This window comes from Pezoporus wallicus, unplaced genomic scaffold (genome assembly GCF_028554395.1).
Source record: "Pezoporus wallicus isolate ANWC-B61680 ecotype Strahan unplaced genomic scaffold, APGP_CSIRO_Pwel_v1 contig_6783, whole genome shotgun sequence".
NCBI lineage: Eukaryota > Metazoa > Chordata > Aves > Psittaciformes > Psittacidae > Pezoporus > Pezoporus wallicus.
This window is the reverse complement of record NW_026637555.1, coordinates 1,478,651-1,495,607: the sequence shown is the minus strand read 5'-3', so window position 1 is coordinate 1,495,607 and position 16,957 is coordinate 1,478,651. Positions and strand designations below refer to the sequence as shown.

The window sequence follows — 16,957 nt, the reverse complement described above, 5'->3', positions numbered from 1 at the left end:
TCACATTTAATAAGTAATTCAGAAGGCTTCTTAAGCAAGAGCTGCAGTTGCTTCTTCAGACTAGCGAGAGCTTCTCATGCATTAATGCACTTAGTTAGGTTTTGTGAGGAGCTCAGAGGAGAATGTATCCTTTTCCTGATACAGTTAGTTGAGAATGGACTCTGCGCCACTGATACTGTTCAGCAACTGTGTGCACCAATAATTTAAAAAACCACAAGTAATCAGGCTGTTTTTATCAGAAACAAGTAATAAATCTTACAATAGTAAAAAAAAAAAAGACATGGCAATTTCTGATGTGTGACATTTTCATTGCTTGAGAATGAATCAGTGCAAAGTGAGGCAACCCACGCACCCCGTCACTTAGGGCTGCGGCGCATTAAACCAGGCGCCGCCGTTTGGAATCCCTCTCCATATCTTCAGTGTGAGATTCTCCATTGCACCCAAGAGGGGACACCATGTTAAGCAAAGGGTCTTCAGATGCCCCTCCAAACAGGGACAGCAATAAAGCCACGCCATAGCCAGTAGCTCGTTCACCCTAGGAATAAAAAATAAACCCAAACAATTCACACTTCAGATTGTAGAATCTGAACCTAGTTTTAGTTTACCTCTCGCTCAACAAGAGCGGTGATGGTGCAGGGCCACAGACAGTACTCAGGGTCCCTGGCAGGCTTGCTCAGATTCTGCTTCTGCATCCTTACTGCTACTGGAGTCTGTCCCGTTCAGATTCAATCAGCATCTTGGTTGACTCACGTGAGAACAGAGCTCCCACTGACTCAAGGGCCGATTTATGCTAGCACTGCTCAGGGCTGGGAATGCTCCCTCCAGCAGAAGCATGGATTTGCAGTACGAGCTAAGTAAGTCTGTTTTTAAAAAAGGGGGGGAGTAAATTGGTTGGCTTTTAGGAAAAAAGAATATACAAAGGGAGGAGGGGAAATCCCCAGGAGGAAACAAATGTTTTCTCTGCTGCAGGTCAGCAGGCAGGATGATCAGCTCTGGTCAATCATCTTAACAAAACAATGTGGGTGTAAATGGAAGGCTAGGATTATTGCCACAGGCAGAAAGCAGGCATGCTGTTGAAGTTTACAATGATAACGATGTTGCTGATCAAAGCGACCATTAGAATACTTTAAAATCAAATGAAAAATAGGAACAGATCAAGGAACCAAAACAAAGAAATTCCCAACCCAGATGAAAGGTCAACGCTTTTCAAAAGAACTCTTCACCCAATTCTCTTTGAATTTGATGGCACAGAATTCAGAGTATCAGCAGGCCTATGCAGTTTCCTTTACCTAGTTTGCCTGCTCAGGAAAGGACCAGAAGTCACAGGAACATACTCACTGCATGAACAGGGGCAGCAATGTCTATATGGACCCAGACTCCAGGCCAGTCAAAGCCAATGTGAGAAGCAATGAAGAGCCCAGCACAGGAGCTTGGAGTATTGTCTCGGTCCTGCAGAAATAATAAGAATATGGATGGTCTTGCAAGAAAAGGAAATGTTAAGGTCTTTTATTCTTGCCTATTCCATCTTATAGAAAAGACAGTTGTGCAGATCTAGTTCAAACCTTAATGAACGGCCCTAAAACACAGTCTTGCAAAACAACTACGATGTACATCATTAGACTTAATCCCTGGTAGCAGCCTGGCCCTGTTCAATAATAGTTATTTTGCAAAGCTCCTTTCTGCAGTGTTTTTGAAACTTAACTCACAAACGCAGCAAAAGCAGCTGCAGCAATCCCCAAGGCCCCTGTCCTCAATTTCCTGGTTTCTGCATTCCCAGGTACAGCCCCTGCTGGTTATACATGATCTGAGGAATACCAGTCTTTACTTCTTAAACCATCTCCATTCAGGAATTTAGCATTCATAGAATAGTTAGGGTTGGAAAGGACCTTAAGATCATCTATTTCCAACCCCCCTGCCATGGGCAGGAACACCTCACACTAAACCATGTCACCCAAGGCTTCATCCAACCTGGTCTTGAACACTGCCAGGGATGGAACATTCACAACCTCCCTGGCAACCCATTCCAGTGCCTCACCACCCTTACAGTAAAGAATTTCCTCCTTATATCCAATCTAAACTTCCCCTGTTTCTGTTTTAATCCATCACCCCTTGTCCTATCACTACAGTCCCTAATGAAGAGTCCCTCCCCAGCATCCCTATAGGCCCCCTTCAGATACTGGAAGGCTGCTACGAGGTCTCCATGCAGCCTTCTCTTCTCCAGGCTGAACAGCCCCAACTTTCTCAGCCTGTCTCCATACAGGAGGTGCTCCAGCCCCTGATCATCCTCGTGCCCTCCTCTGGACTTGTTCCAACAGTTCCATGTCCTTTTTATGTTGAGGATACCAGAACTGCACACAATGCTCCAGGTGAGGTCTCAAGAGCAGAGCAGAGGGGCAGGATCACCTCCTTCGACCTGCTGGTCACGCTCCTTTTGATGCAGCCCAGGATACGGTTGCTTTCTGGGCTGCAAGCGCACACTGAAGCCGGCTCATGTTCGTCTTCTTATAGACCAACACCCCCAAGTCCTTCTCCTTGGGCTGCTCTGAATCTCTTCTCTGCCCAACCTGTAGCTGTGCCTGGGATTGCTCCGACCCAGGTGTAGGACCTTGCACTTGGCATGGTTAAACTTCATGAGGCTGGCATTAGCCCACCTCACAAGTGTGTTGAGGTCCCTCTGGATGGCATTAAATTCATCTTAGGGCCATGCCTGAACGCAAGCAGCCTGAAGATTAAGCAAGCCACCTTGTTTAAAATTGACACTAAGTTATCAGTGTAGTAACATACAGCCTGCAAAATCCCCAGGTAAAAGACCCTGAAGACCTAATTACATGGCTCATTTCTGTGAATACATTCCACATGAAAAGCTTTCAGCCAGTTACCGACAGGTCAGCACATTATCTAGAAACACACATTTTTATGTAACAAATGAAATTTAAAAGAAAACAAATCTTACTGCCACAGAGTTTTTCATATCAGCTACAGCAGAGGTAAATTCACTGAAGTGGAGCTCAGGGCAATACACAAGAGGATGGACCAAGTCCCCACAGTTCCTGCCAGCTTTAACGCAAGCTTTCTCCCACTCTTCATTATTGGTAAGGACAGCAGCATGATACTTTCCTGTAGCAATTCCCTAGTAAAATAAGAAAATAATCAGGAAGGATTCACCTTAAGTGTGCTGGGTACAATAACTCTGTACTGCTCCCTCTCAGCACTAACAGCTGCTTTCCATCTAACAAAACCACCAAGAAAAAAAGTTTCAAAACTATTCCACAAGAAGTTAACGTTACAAATGTGGACAAAGACATTGCAGCTACTCTGACTCTTTTAACATCTCTGTAAATCTATTCTGCAGGGAAACAGTCTGCATTTGTCTGGCCTATTCAAACCACTGCTCCACAAAAATGTTTCTTTACAGTTACTGAGCAAGCAAACTCTTATCACTTTACAGAGGATACCCCAGCAATGTGTGTCAATTACACAAACAGTTTGAATTTAACATCCTCACTCCTTGGAAAAATTGCTTCCTTCCAAATATACAAAACACAGAAGCCACCATCACACCACTGTTCCAGCAGGATAATGATGAGAGATTTTCAAAGGACTGATATTTACACCAATGAAGGCAACAGCCATGCTTCTAAAATTTGCCACCATTTCTCCTCCTGATATGAAGATCAATTTATTTTCTAGAAAGTTAAGCTACAAGAATCACTGCTCATCAACACAACCTATAAAACAGGAACAGATTTTAAATAACAATAGCATTAATTTTGTACACTTGCATCATTCTGTGTATGACTTACATAAGCCATTTTATGGACAAGAAAATTCCTGACGACTATCATCAAATCAGTTCTGCTGATTATAAAGCTACTGACTTGCAAACACTGAGTAGTGGATAGCTTACATCAGCTGCCAGTGTCATCAGGAAAATACAACTTTGAGTATGCAAAAGCAAAAAAACTGCATAAAGAACAAAAAACCTCCTGCTTGAGTAATGCAGCTATAAATGTCACACACTCATGGCCTATGTCATGTGCACAGAGGATTAGTTTTCTAGGGTTGCTGTTGGCAACTTTCTCTTGCACAAGTTTAGGAACCCACCATCAAGCACAACAGTTCACAACATCTACTTTCCCCCAAAGACTAGCAGGATAGAGGCAAAGCAGCGTATAATGTACAGACAGCAGAAGGATGCACCCTGTCTGTTAGAAGTTCTGTATCAGTACCTGAGCTCCAGTAAGAGTGGCCATATCAAGAATTATATCAGCTCCAAGATCTTTGCATGCGTAAGCCACTCCATCAGCCAGTATCAGTCTACCTTCTGCATCAGTGTTATTGATTTCCACAGTTCTAGGAAGAAGAGAGGACATTTAATACAACAGTGCTTCAGGCTGGAAGTTAACTCATCTGTCTGGACTAGAATACTGGATGAAAAAGCAGACTCAAACTTAATGTGCTTTCCTATTTGGCTCCGCAATTCTGGATGGCTCCTTATTCCCCAGCTGCAAGCATCCAGACAGAGCACACATGGAAAATGGTTTTAATAGCACTGTCCTCATGGTTGGGTCTTATTTGTTAGGCCTGTATAATGCCTACCATGTTAAGCTGGGATTTTATTAATTATTGCCATACAAAGAGGTATCATACTCTGCTTAAAACAAGAAGAGAGACAGTGGCAGTCTGCCTCTGTGACCATATAGAATACAGATGGGGACAGAGAAAACACCTAAACCTGAGTGCTTTAAGAAAACTTCAGCTCATAATACGTGTTTTGATGTGTATTTACATACCCAACAGAAAATTCTAAGCACACTTGCATTAACTCCCTACTATGGCTGTCTGAAATACTATTATCACTATTCAGGGAAGCAGATGAGGGACAGGCTCACAATCTGCATGGCACTCACACTAACAGAACCAAAGCTGGCATTTCCTCTCAATGTTTCTGTGGAAAGGGTAGATATAATCTTACTTTCCAGAGTAAAGAACATGAATGTCATCAGGTCTTGTTGCACGTGGTCCAACTGCATTCTCAGCCAAACAAAAAACAGCATGAAGATTGTCTTTAAAACCCTGTAACAATCATAGGAAAGAAAGAGCTTTTGATTCACATCAAGCTAATTTATTTGGACAGAAATCAATGAGGGATCATGACTTCTTGACAGCAATGCCACTAATTACATGTGTTATTGGGAAATCTATGAGGAACATCTTGTATCTTGAAGCTGAGGCCATGAGCTACAGAAAGCAAGCAAGGAGGTAACATCTAATACTGGTTTTAGAGTTCGCGCTGAAGAGTGAATAAATGCCTATATGCATGTGACAAATGGGGCAGTGACCTAGAAAAGCTCTTGTCAATTAAGCAGTGATGAGTACAACCTTCTCTCAGTGGCAAGGTATCCAAATTAAAACATCTTTTATATGAAATGTGCAGGTGCAACTGGAAGGAGCTGTTTAGTTAAACCGGATTCCCTGGGAAGAGCGTGTTCAGCTCTTTACAGCCAGCTCCAGTAAGGTCTTCCCCTGAGCTCACCAGGAAACTGCCAAGCTCACCAAAACCAAACCCCAAATCACTGAAGTAACAGTACCCCTCGTGTGAAAACCAACAGAATGCATCTCCAGTGATGCAATGCTTCAGTCACCCGATTTTAACACAACTCTAGCACTGACTCACAACAGAGATCACAAACAACACATCCGCACTGTGTAACTCCAACTTTCACAGCCACAAAGGAAAGATCCAGCAACGGATGCCTTTAATGTGACAATTAAAAGGTTTGTGGGAGGACATTACACAGCCAGTGAGGATGCTTGGGATTAATTTCCAAACCCTGATTTTTCCATTGTTTTTATTTAGCCTCCAATAACAACAAAGATACACCTGGGGCCACTTGAGAAACTGAGCTCCTTGCCATAATTTCTGCCATGCTGGGGAAGAGCCTACAGCAATAGTGGAAACTTATGGAAACAATAAATGCTAATATGCAGCCATTTGTGTACAGTATACTTTCCCTAAAAAAAAAAAAAAAAAAAAATCAACCCCAGGTGAACAGATTCCATCTGTGAGAATTTTCCTGGAAAGTTATTTTGATTGTGGCAATCCTGGTATGTGGTAGAAACAACATATCCCAGTGGATCTCCCACCTGCACACAGTTCACTGCCCTTCCGCATCCATCCTGCACCACAGGTCAGATACATGCTACCAGATCTATCCTTTCTCTTTCCATGTAAAGCCTGGCTAAAACTGGAATACTTAGCCGGAAAACCATCAAATTCCTGGGGAAACCAGGGTCAGTTTTACTGTTAATCTCTTGATAAAAGTCCATAGCTGAAGAAATATGGACTTGCTGAATCAGTGCATGTTGTGAAGTCTAAAGGGTAAATGCATCAATCAAAACCTTTCAAAGTAACAGGCAGCTTCTAGAAGCCAGTGGGCAAACAGCACTGTTGATGAGATAACCTTCCATCTACGACCTTTTGCTCTTCCAAAACAGCCTGTGCAGCAAAAACCTTACTCTACTCACAATCTCTTACTGGACCCCACCAAGTTTTCCTCCTCCAAGTAGGAGACGTGGTTAATCTACTATCAAAAAAAATGAAAACCTGCTTCCAGTACGAGCTGCCTTGTCCTGAATCCCTTCTGTCCGTAGCTTGTCAAAGCAGGATTCACTGTCTTAACATGAGGCTCAACAAGGATTTTGCAAACTCTAAGTGAATGTTTTTCTCTCCTCCCTTGTGTTGGAAAGTTCACAATGGATAAAATGCATCTTTCTAGGAAAAAAATCACTTGCTTCATTTTGCCGTCCAAAGCCTTTTTAAATCATGCCGTAAAACTGTTGAACAGCATTTAGGCAGATACTTTCTGAAGTTGGTTAACAACCTCAGCCCCTCTTCCCACTCAGCTTTCTATCCCACACCTTTCCAGCTCCAGTCTCTGTAACAAAGCATAGCTAATGTAAAACTCTTCTAGATTCATACTATTAAGAGCATTAAAAGAAAAAGTCTTGAACCAGCAACATTGACAAATTCTTGCCACTGCTTATCTGAATACATTTTCTGTCTGGATTTCATTAACAGGCCTTCTTACCCAAGGTTGTAAAATTAAGCAGTGATAGAATTCTCTTGTTTTTACATATAAAGGCACAGATTTCTTGTGAGGTCTGACAGCCTGTCATACTCAGGCTCAATTTGTCCAAATGTATCACTGCCAGTTTGTTCATTGTCCCAGTAATTGCATGTGAAATGATAGATCACTTACTTTCTCACCTACTAATTGTGAATGCAACTTCTCTCAGTGCAGACAACTGCACACAGAACTACTCTGGAAACAGGAACTGAATCACTGAAAGAACGTACCACATCCATGGCTTTCCCAGACCCTCCCAAAGCACTGCCCAAGTTCTAGCTCCTGTCCCTTGCAAACACACGACCTAACTTTCTGAAGGACGTGGTTATGGAAAACAGTTTTGCCTAAGACGCAGCTCACAAATCTGTTTTCAATTTGAAGTCTCTGCAGATAACTGTGAAGTTTACAACCTTTCCACATCAAACATGCTGCTAGGGCCAAGGCACAGAGCTGAACTGTTGAGAAATGGGAATTTGGCACTGACCATCCCCTGGACAAAGCTTCCATCAGATCTATGCATTAATCTGCAGCAGTAAATATTCTTTGAACTTTGGATACTCCTTGGAGGCAACAGCTGCTCTGTCAGCAGGATTCAGTCACCAGATTTGTGGAGAGGGCAGAGTTTTATTGGCAGCAGCCACTTCTTTTCCCCAGCTCCTATTGTTAAAGCACAACATGCTGTTTTTTAATTCTTCGTATTTCAATACCTGGCCTCTTCTCAGCTCCCATACTATTTTCTGACCACAGGAGCAAACCAACAAGCAGCTCCCCAAGAGCTGCCACTTCCCCAGCAGGTTAATATTAGAACTGGCACAGGATTTGGAATATGGACAGACTTTATATCCCAGAGTCACTCATCCATTTCTTTGCGAAGGTGATGACAGCTGCCCCAAATCCCACAGTTTAAACAAAATCAGCACTGGATAACTCAAGTATAAATCTGACTCAAGGAACTAGAAACCACTGAGGCTGCAGAACAAACCCTGACATTTAAGAAAGACTCCTAAAAAAAATAAATTGCACTCAAGGAATTTCTCACAATTCTCAAGATCCCAGTAAAGATCTAAAGTATTTTCCTGAAAGAGGGGCTCAAGATCACTAATAGCAGTGGCAGGTCAGAACTCCAGGATTAGACTGGCCTCCATATCCAGGAATACATCCAAAAGCCAGACTGCTCCCTGGCAATGCTGGGATAACATGATATCAATTAACACATTTTACTTACTTGCTTTACAGTGGCTTTGAAGGCACCCAAAATAGCAGCTGCTCCACCACAGTCTCGTTTCATTCCAGGCATCGTAGTCTGTTTAAAGACAACCAGGTTTGTATTTCTTTTATTCTTTAAAAGAGAATTTCACAGCAATACCTGCTAAAAACTAACACATTTCTGATGCTTCTGTACCTCTGGTTTTGACAGTGCTCAGCTATAGCAGCAACACAGAACATGTGCATCTGCTTATTGTTGGCTTTTGCCTTAGAACTGGAAAATACTAAACCTCTGCTGCTAATTTGTTAGAAAAGAAAAAGGTTTTTTACAACATTTACACTGAGGCCAACTCAAATGGGTTCTGGATCCATGTCCAAAATCAGGAATTAAAAAATCTTTGTTTCTAGTTTTCTCCTAGCAGTGGGCAATACTTACAAGAGCAAAATACAGGTAATTATTTAACTGCTCTGCAAGTGTTCCTTGAATCCTATTTGGTCTTCTCCCCAATAGTTTGTGTCCATACGGATGAAAGTAGGTCAAATTTTTACCCAAATAAACATGCTTTGGTTTCCTACAGACATCAACTGAATCATTTCCATCAGAAAACAACACCATAAGCAAAGACAGCAGAAGAACAAGTGCTTATGTACCTTTCCCTTAATGCTGAGTCCTCCAGTGTCATACACAATACCTTTGCCCACCCATGCAATGGTCTGCGTAGCACCATCTGGAGTGTGACTGAGAACTGCCAGGGCTGGAGGATGCAGAGCTGCCTTGCCTACTCCGTAGATACCTGGAAAACATGGAATTAAACCACTTGTGAGGAAGAAAAACTGCAGGGAGCAATCTGTGCCTATTTTCTTGGAATGCTATGGCAAATAAAACTGTTTCAGAAATGTACAAATAAAACATTACAATGGAGAAGGCAAAACATTGCAATTAACTGCTAGGAAACAAGCTGAATTTTCAACAAGATATACCTCCAAAGCCTCTTTCTTTCAGCTCCTCATCTCGAATAATGGTAGGAGTAATCCCAAGATCCTTGCCAACTTTTCTGATTTCCTTAATCAACAAAAGAAAAAGGATATTGTCAGTCAGTTATCAGAAGGACATACTTGTGTCTTTCCATACGTACAGGTACTCCCTTAAGGGTTTTGTGTGATTTTTGCATGCATACGCATAAAAACACTCACAATTCTGGGAGCAGTGCTGGTTTTCCAGCCTAATTCCTAATGGCCTAATTCCACTAAGACATCCTTCATTTACTATGGCATGAAACAGAAATTTGACCTTTAAGCTCCGCCAATGAAACAAATCTTTAGAGGTAAAGGCCAGCTGTTCACTCTGTTGGATCATGATGCCATAGGACAGGAATATTTTCCAGATCTTCATGATAAAACTCATTTGGAAACATGTCAACTTTTGTCCTGTAACTTCAGAAACATTAATCGCCACCAGGCTTAAGACAACACTAGCATTGGCAAAGAAGCCAGTGTCATGACCGAATTAAAAAACTCATGTCTTCTGACTCCTAGTGCCTTAACCCAAGTGTACACTCAGCCTCCTTCCAACTTAGCAAAGTTCTAGGAAATATTAAAGGCCAAAGAAATAGCCTCTGCATCCTTGGATAGGTTCTTTGATGTGCTTCCCACTGCTGACATACAGGTTTTGTTAAGAGATAACAACCGTAGTTCCTGATTACTGCAGTCTAGACTTACAATTAGTAACTCTTACTCATCAGGTGTTATTACGTACCTCCAGAAAGTTATCTGTGTTCATCTCATTGCATGGGGTGTCCACAATTCGAGCAGCCAGCCTGACTCCTTCTGTAGCACTTGCCAGACACTATGAAAATAAGTGAGGACACGTGAGAACTAGCCTTGGTTTGGCTGGTTTTCTACATAGCTTTGCATGTCGTCCTATGCAGTGTACACCAGATGTATGGCTCCTCTGGATCATATTAATGCTTAACTGCAACCAATCACAGGCAGCTGTATGGTATTAAATAATGTCAACCGTGCTAACCATTATTTTTTGTATTTGTTAAGATTAAGCTATATTTTCCTGTGCTGTAATTTCTAAGCAACTGTATTCTTTCCCGCAGCGAAATGATATTGCAAAATTAGCAGCACTCTCCACTATCAACAGGAGATCAAGAAGGCAATGTGAGGTGGAGAAAAGAAAGATAAGAGGAAGAAAATTCAGGAAGTCACAATGATCTTGTAGGCTGCTAGGACTGGAAGCCTGCAGAGATTATGTAATCTATGACATTCGAAACAGCAGTTTACTCACAGCAGGCAGAGTGGCTGAGTGCAATAAAGATTACTGCCGTAAGACACTGTACATGGCAGACCCTTGGGGAATGTGGAATATTTCATATTTGTGTAAAACATGCATGCATCTCACCTGTTTCCTCATTCCTGTGGCAAAATGAACTGACCCCAACCTGGACGGAGTAAAAACCTATCTAGGCAAGAGTGGACAGAACTGTAACAGTTGACAGCAGGAAGAGGCCATGTCCTTAAAGAAGGAGCCTCCTGGCAAAAAGGCCAATGAGGGCACCAGACACTAAGCTTCAACTTTTAATCCTGTGAATCAATCACCTGAAGCAAGACTAGGTGTAGGAAACGTTGTTCAAGCTTTCCAGTAGCCACACTATACTGAAGACCACACACAGCTGATGGGAGAGTCAAGATAGCTTTTGAAGGAATCTCATATGTTGGGTATTCATTTTTGCTGAAGTATTTGAAGTTTGGCTTGGCCAGACTGGTCTAAGAACTGTACATACTGTCTCCCAGCAGACTCAAACACTGGATTGCTTTGGTATGGTGCCCGATTGCCTACAATTACTTTTGATTGCTTTACTTCCCCTAAAGGCATAAGGGCCTCCTTGAGAGGCAAGTTAGCTTTGGGGAAGAGTGATTCACCATTAGGGCCATGCAGGTAAATGGAGGTTACCTATATGCTTACCCAAAAGCCAAGTCTGAGGGAAACAATATGACTTACAGAAATAAGCTGTGCCTGGGTTTGGCTTCCAGGGTACTCAAGAGAACATGGATAATGACAGCCTTTATAAGTGCCTTATAAAACTATGATAATCCCTCTAGTCCTCATCATAAAATATCCTGGACAATGCAGTAGGTGCAAAATACAACAACATGCTGAGGGAGAGGTTTTTTAGCAAAAAAAAAAAATCCTACTACGTGCTTCTTCATCCATGCTGTACATTAGCTGTCTGGTGCTGGTTGAATTTAAAGGGTGGACACTTAGCTTCGAGGAAGCCAGTAATAGTTTTGGCATTGACATCAAGGGCAAGAACAGGAGGTAGAAATAATTTCAGCTTTGTTTTTTAAGTTATAAATAACCCAAATGGTTTGGAATCTACCTATCCAAAGGAATTGGTTTTGACACCAGCTATGGTTTTCCTGATTTGAAGCACGGAAAAATTGACTGACCAACAGTTGTACTCATAGCACCTCTGTCACCTTCCTGAAAACTATCTGGCATCATTTGCTGTAGCCAAATCAGTTCATAGAGTAAGGACAAAGTATGGAGGAAAAGATACTGAAAGAAAAAAAAAAATACCCTAAAGCTGCAATTCTGTGAATTTCAGATGCAGCAAAACTGTACCCTTTGCCAAATTTGTAGGGAATTTGTATAACCTCACTGACTGATCCAGCTAAGTGAATGTCCATCTTTACTGAAACACAGAACCTGGAGCACTGAGCAGGAGGTTGCCCAACAGCTTATGTGCAAACCTTGGAATAGCTTTTAAGTCAGGATCTTGGAGAAGAAGGACTTAGCGTACTAGAAGTTACCCGATGTGGAGTTTCCTCTTTGTAATAGGTACAAGGGAAACAGTCTTTGATTATCTGCTACTGAAAGGTGACTTAAATTATTCAACTGTTATGTATAGCTCATCTGTGAGCTATACGATTTCCTAGGGTCTAGTTTTTTTGCTACAGTTCTGCTAGAAAAACTCAGCCAGCGTTATATCAGACAGAAATAGCAGAGGCCATATGTGCTTCCATAATAAGCAAGTTTTAGTGACTTCACTGTGATATTCACCTTTATAGCTACAAACAAATTTTGCCTGGGTAAAAGAAAGTGAGAAGCCCACACACCAAAAGCAATGTAACATTAAAAGTTAAAAATACACTATCTGCATCTACGATAAACATGACAAGGGAGACATTGTCTTTGTGCTATTTGTTTGGTGTTTTCCATCCCTGAAATCTAAATTTTGAGTAACATCCTCAGCCTTTTCTGCACTAACATGTTCAATCAGCTGTGATCTGATCAATTTCAAGGAACTTTGATCTAGGACAGTTTATTACTTTAGACACAACACCTATTTGTATGCAGCCTGAGACATATATTTGTGCATGCAACAAACTGAAAAAAACCCAAATAAAAGATATTTCAAGGAATAATGGAAAAAAATATTATGGAAAAGACCCAAAATCTTACTTTAAGTGTTGCCACTTCTATTGGTCCATTGTTTTGTCCAACCAGGAAAAACTCTACTGTTACAGTTTTCTTCTCTGTGCGTCTTGATGCACTGGACCGATGCGTGAACAATGGGAACGCCCTGGCCAACGCACAAGCAGAAGCAAAGACTTCAGACCGTTCACAGACCATCTGAAACACAAGCCAGAATACAAACAAGTCAGACACCATCAGGGATGCGGAAGACTCCATTTAAAAGGACCTGTGATATTACTGGTAGGAGGGTGAATAAAAAATTGAGGTGGGTGGGAAATAACTGATATCTGAATCAAGACATGTGTTATGTTTTGCATGGATGGAGGGGCAGTACAACCAGTACCACATCAAACTGATTCTGCTCACTTCCTGTATGGAATTACACTGGACTTGGCTGTGCAGGAATTAGTATATCCTCGTAAGAGAGCTGGACTGCTTTAATTACACTAGTGCAATTAACACAAGTTAGCCTACAGATCAAGACAACAAAAACCAGCCTGGGAACCATCAATACGTGTTCATAAAACAAATGAAACAGAGGGAAATTATATGAGAATGTGGCTAAGATTAATCCAAAAGCTTTTAACCATGTAGAACATTTTCCTGAAGTTCATTACAGAAATTACCAATGGAAAGCAGTTATAGCTAAATATTTTCAAAGTTAACTATAGGGGAAAAAATTACTAAGTAGAGTTATTACTCTTGCAAATAAGTTTTCCAAGTGAAAGGTATAATTAGATTTTGTTACTGACTGTAAGAGTCTTCTCTAACAACCTCAGAATCTGAATTAATCTGGAGAAGCCACAGAAAAAAATAACAAACTCATCAGGCTCACAGAGAAGATGACCAAAGCAGACCAAGAGCTTGTCCTGCAAACGACTCACACTGGAGCACTGGTTTGCACTAAGACTTTTAAAACTCACCGAATAACACAAAAAGGCACCATAAATGGGTTGCACAGTATGGACACAGCACCCTACACGCAGGCTATACCAACCTTCTAAACCACGTGTTAACATCATACATCCTAGTTTGAGAAAAGCCACTACTGGTTTCCTTTGCATGGCCACTTCTAATTGAGAACATTCCATACACATCCAGCCTTAATTCCCTCCAACTGCTTGAGCATGCATAAGCTGTTATAGTTAGCTCTTGTTTACGTGTCAGTGCAAAACCACTTATAAATGTCAGTATAATTATATCTGTAAAACTTGCCCACCTCCAGTCTCCTTGGAGACAGCTTAAAATCATGAGAAGTTGAGAAAACACTTGACTAGACATTGCACCAGAAGCATTTTCAAATGGCCACTTACAACAATACATCTGTTGACACCTCCCGGAAGGCAATTTCTAACCAGGCGGGTGATGAACTGAGCCGCAGATGGACTGTTGTGCCGGCTGACCCTGGAAGGCAGAGCAGCCACAGTGGCGTAATTCAGGTAGAGAGGACAGCTGTCGGTGGGGTTTGGATTCAGAGTGCTTAAAGCAGATTGCCATATCTGAGGAGATAAAAAAGGAGTTTGAAGACAAAGAATTGCATCAGACTTTTCTTCCCATCTCATTCCCACTGTATTCTGGAACGCTACAGGATTTTAAGTGCTGGAACAAAGAAATTGTGCGCAAGCTTCTAAATGCAATAACCTCTTGAGTAAAATGAAACAGGAAATACGACAAACCTGTTTATTAACCAAAAAACACAAATGTGCTTTCCATTGCAGGCATCTCTTACAAGCCACAGGAACTAAAATGTAAAACCACACCATTTAATGCAAAGGCTGGTTCAGAGTTTCAAGTTGAGGCAGTTTCATTAGTGATAAATAGATGATTGATTTCCTAGTCCTCAGTTACTGCTTCACGTAGTAATTTAATTAAAAACAAATACATAACAAGCTAAACACTGCCGTGAGAGACCAGGGAGCGCAGAACCACCTGACACACACAGCGGCCCAGAAGCCGCGATGTAGCCCGGTTGTGCTGCCACCAGCCAGCACCGCCACCCCGCAGAGCTGGCTCGGCCTCCCGCCCCCGGAGAACCGCAACCGGCAACGCCGCCAACCGGGGGGGAACGGAGCCGCGGTGCCTCAACCGCGGCTGGGGAACGGCTGCGCGGGTCCCGCCGCAACAACAGGCTCCGGCTGCTGCCCGCCGCCGCTCCCAAGCCCGGCCCGCTGAGCGAGGACCGGCTCATGCCGCTTTATTTTCCCGTTACGGGCCGCTCCGAGGGGCTTTCACAGGGCGAACCCTCGGTCTCTGCGGGTCAGAGCTGGCCCCTCGCCGCGGCAGGCCCGGCGCCGCGCACGCACCCGCAGGCCGGGAGAGCCCCCGCCTGCCCCGCACCACGCGGCCGCTACGGGCCGAGGCGGGAGGGCGCGGCCTCGAGGGACCCTGGGGGCAGTGCCCAGCGGGGGCCGCGCTCCCTCCGCGTTGGGGCCGCCGCATCGAGGGGGTGAAGGCGGGGACGGGGCCACCACGCTCCCGCCGGGCCTGGCCTCACCTCCTCGGTGACCCGCGGCTGCAGCTTGCCCCGCAGCTGGGCCCAGGGCAGGCGGTGCAGGTTGTGGAGCTGGCCCAGGACGAGCAGCGGGCGGCTCTGCGGGTCCGCCTCGCCCGCACTGGCCTGGAACTCCAGCTGCACGTTCGCCATCTTCCTGCCCCCGGCCCGACCCGGCTCGGCTCGGCTCGGCTCGGCCTGGCCCGGCCCGACCGCGCGGCTCCGCCCCAGCGCCCGGCGCCGGCTCCGCGGGGCGGGCACCACAGCGGCGAGGGCGGCCCCCGGCGGCAGCGTCGGGCACCGCAGGAGGGCAGCGCGCCGGGACGGGCGGGGAGCGGGACCCGGATGAGGCGGAGGAAGCGGGCGCGGCCTGGGGGAGGCGGGGAGTACCCGGTCCCCTGCGGGCCCGGCCCCTCGCACCGGGGCTCCTCAGCACTGTGCTGGGAGCTCTGCTCCGGGGAAAGGCTTCGTGCCAGGCCTTCGCGTTTAAGCCGGGTTTCGGAGAACGCACGGGTAGATCAGGGGTTATAGAGGAAAAGGGTGATAACGCCCGGTCATGCTCCTGAGCAAGGCGCTCATCCTACTGCAGGCATCAAACCGTACGGAGAGGGAAAGGTCCGAGTACTATCCCAGCTATCTCAGGTTGGACAGCGCTTTGAGCAACCTGCTCTAGCCAGAGGTGTCCCTGCCCGTGGCAGGGGGTTGGAACTGGATAAGCTTTAAGGTCCTTTCCAACTCAAACCAGTTTATGAAAGTCTATATTTGTCCTTTGTAATACCATTTTGGAATGAAAAGTCTACATCTTGGAAGTGTGAAGAAATTACAAAGAGATAACCATGGAAAAAGCTAAATTCCTTCCCCCCCGAAGTTAAATGTCAGATGAAATGTACACCAAAAGAAAATTACAGAAACAGAGGAGAAATTCTGCTCAAGCCAACAGCTTTATATGTTATTCCCACCATGTGAGGAGCCACAGATTATCGGCAGATGCTCTGCCATTGCTGTTGTGTTCCTTTGCAAGGAATCGGAGGCTAAATACAATCCAAGAGGAATCCGGTAACCATGAAGAGGCCACAATCTGCAGAACACAGTGCACCAGCTTTCCCTGCAGCAGTGCACGGAGATGCTTCCGAGTAGGACAGCAGTGCAGTCAGTAGGTTCAGGCAGCTCCAGTGACACCTGAATAGACAGCAGCCACTAGGAAAGCCCAACCGCTCCTCGTTTGCAGCAGCTTTCATGGCCCAGTGGCAGACAGTACCCCTTGCTGCAGCACACCACGTGGAGATACTCTTACAAAGCGCAGCCGAAGGGTTTGATTGAGCTGGGGACAGGTATTTAGACTGACTCACAAGTGAGACACCTGCAATGATTTAGAAGCCTGTTGCAGTTTGATTCCCCCCCCCCCAATATAATCAGCTTCAATAAATCCCAGCTCAGGTTACATAGGACAATTTACAACCAAGTTTAACCTTGTCTGATGCGCATTAAAAACACACTTCCTCTTACAGAATTTGTATAGAAAATATGTAGCCAGTTACTTCAGTGGTATTAAGATACCATGGCATAAATCATGCATCTTTAACAATGCAAGCTACATCGTGCTACAGAAAGTGACTAATTTTTTCTGCAAAGATATTCTATGTC

At 44.1% G+C, this 16,957-nt stretch overlaps 1 protein-coding gene across 2 annotated transcripts; it reads right to left on the bottom strand.

Annotated features, from left to right (window-relative positions):
* Positions 1-229: 229 nt before the first annotated feature.
* NPEPL1 (aminopeptidase like 1) lies at positions 230-15,511 on the bottom strand. 2 transcript variants are annotated; one of them, XM_057406354.1, is made up of 12 exons: positions 15,317-15,511; positions 14,136-14,321; positions 12,808-12,978; positions 10,093-10,182; positions 9,318-9,399; positions 8,988-9,130; positions 8,356-8,433; positions 4,976-5,076; positions 4,230-4,353; positions 2,954-3,130; positions 1,339-1,449; positions 230-535 (listed from the first exon to the last, which is right to left on the bottom strand). In XM_057406354.1, exons 1-12 carry the CDS (start codon positions 15,464-15,466, stop codon positions 377-379), a joined length of 1,572 nt encoding a protein of 523 aa, XP_057262337.1. In that variant the 5' UTR covers positions 15,467-15,511; the 3' UTR covers positions 230-376. The 2 variants fall into 2 exon arrangements, with proteins under 2 accessions (XP_057262337.1, XP_057262338.1); XM_057406355.1 differs by lacking the exons at positions 4,230-4,353; positions 4,976-5,076.
* Between the last annotated feature and the right edge of the window lie 1,446 nt (positions 15,512-16,957).

Bases quoted from the DNA above. Each gene is read 5' to 3' on its own strand.
- NPEPL1 (XM_057406354.1), bottom strand. From the start codon at position 15,466: ATGGCGAACGTGCAGCTGGAGTTCCAGGCCAGTGCGGGCGAGGCGGAC. The intron at 14,322-15,316 runs GTGAGGCCAGGC...TTATCTCCTCAG, and splicing joins AGCCGCGGGTCACCGAGGAG to ATATGGCAATCTGCTTTAAG. The intron at 4,354-4,975 runs GTAAGATTATAT...TCTTCTTCCTAG, and splicing joins CATGTTCTTTACTCTGGAAA to AACTGTGGAAATCAATAACA.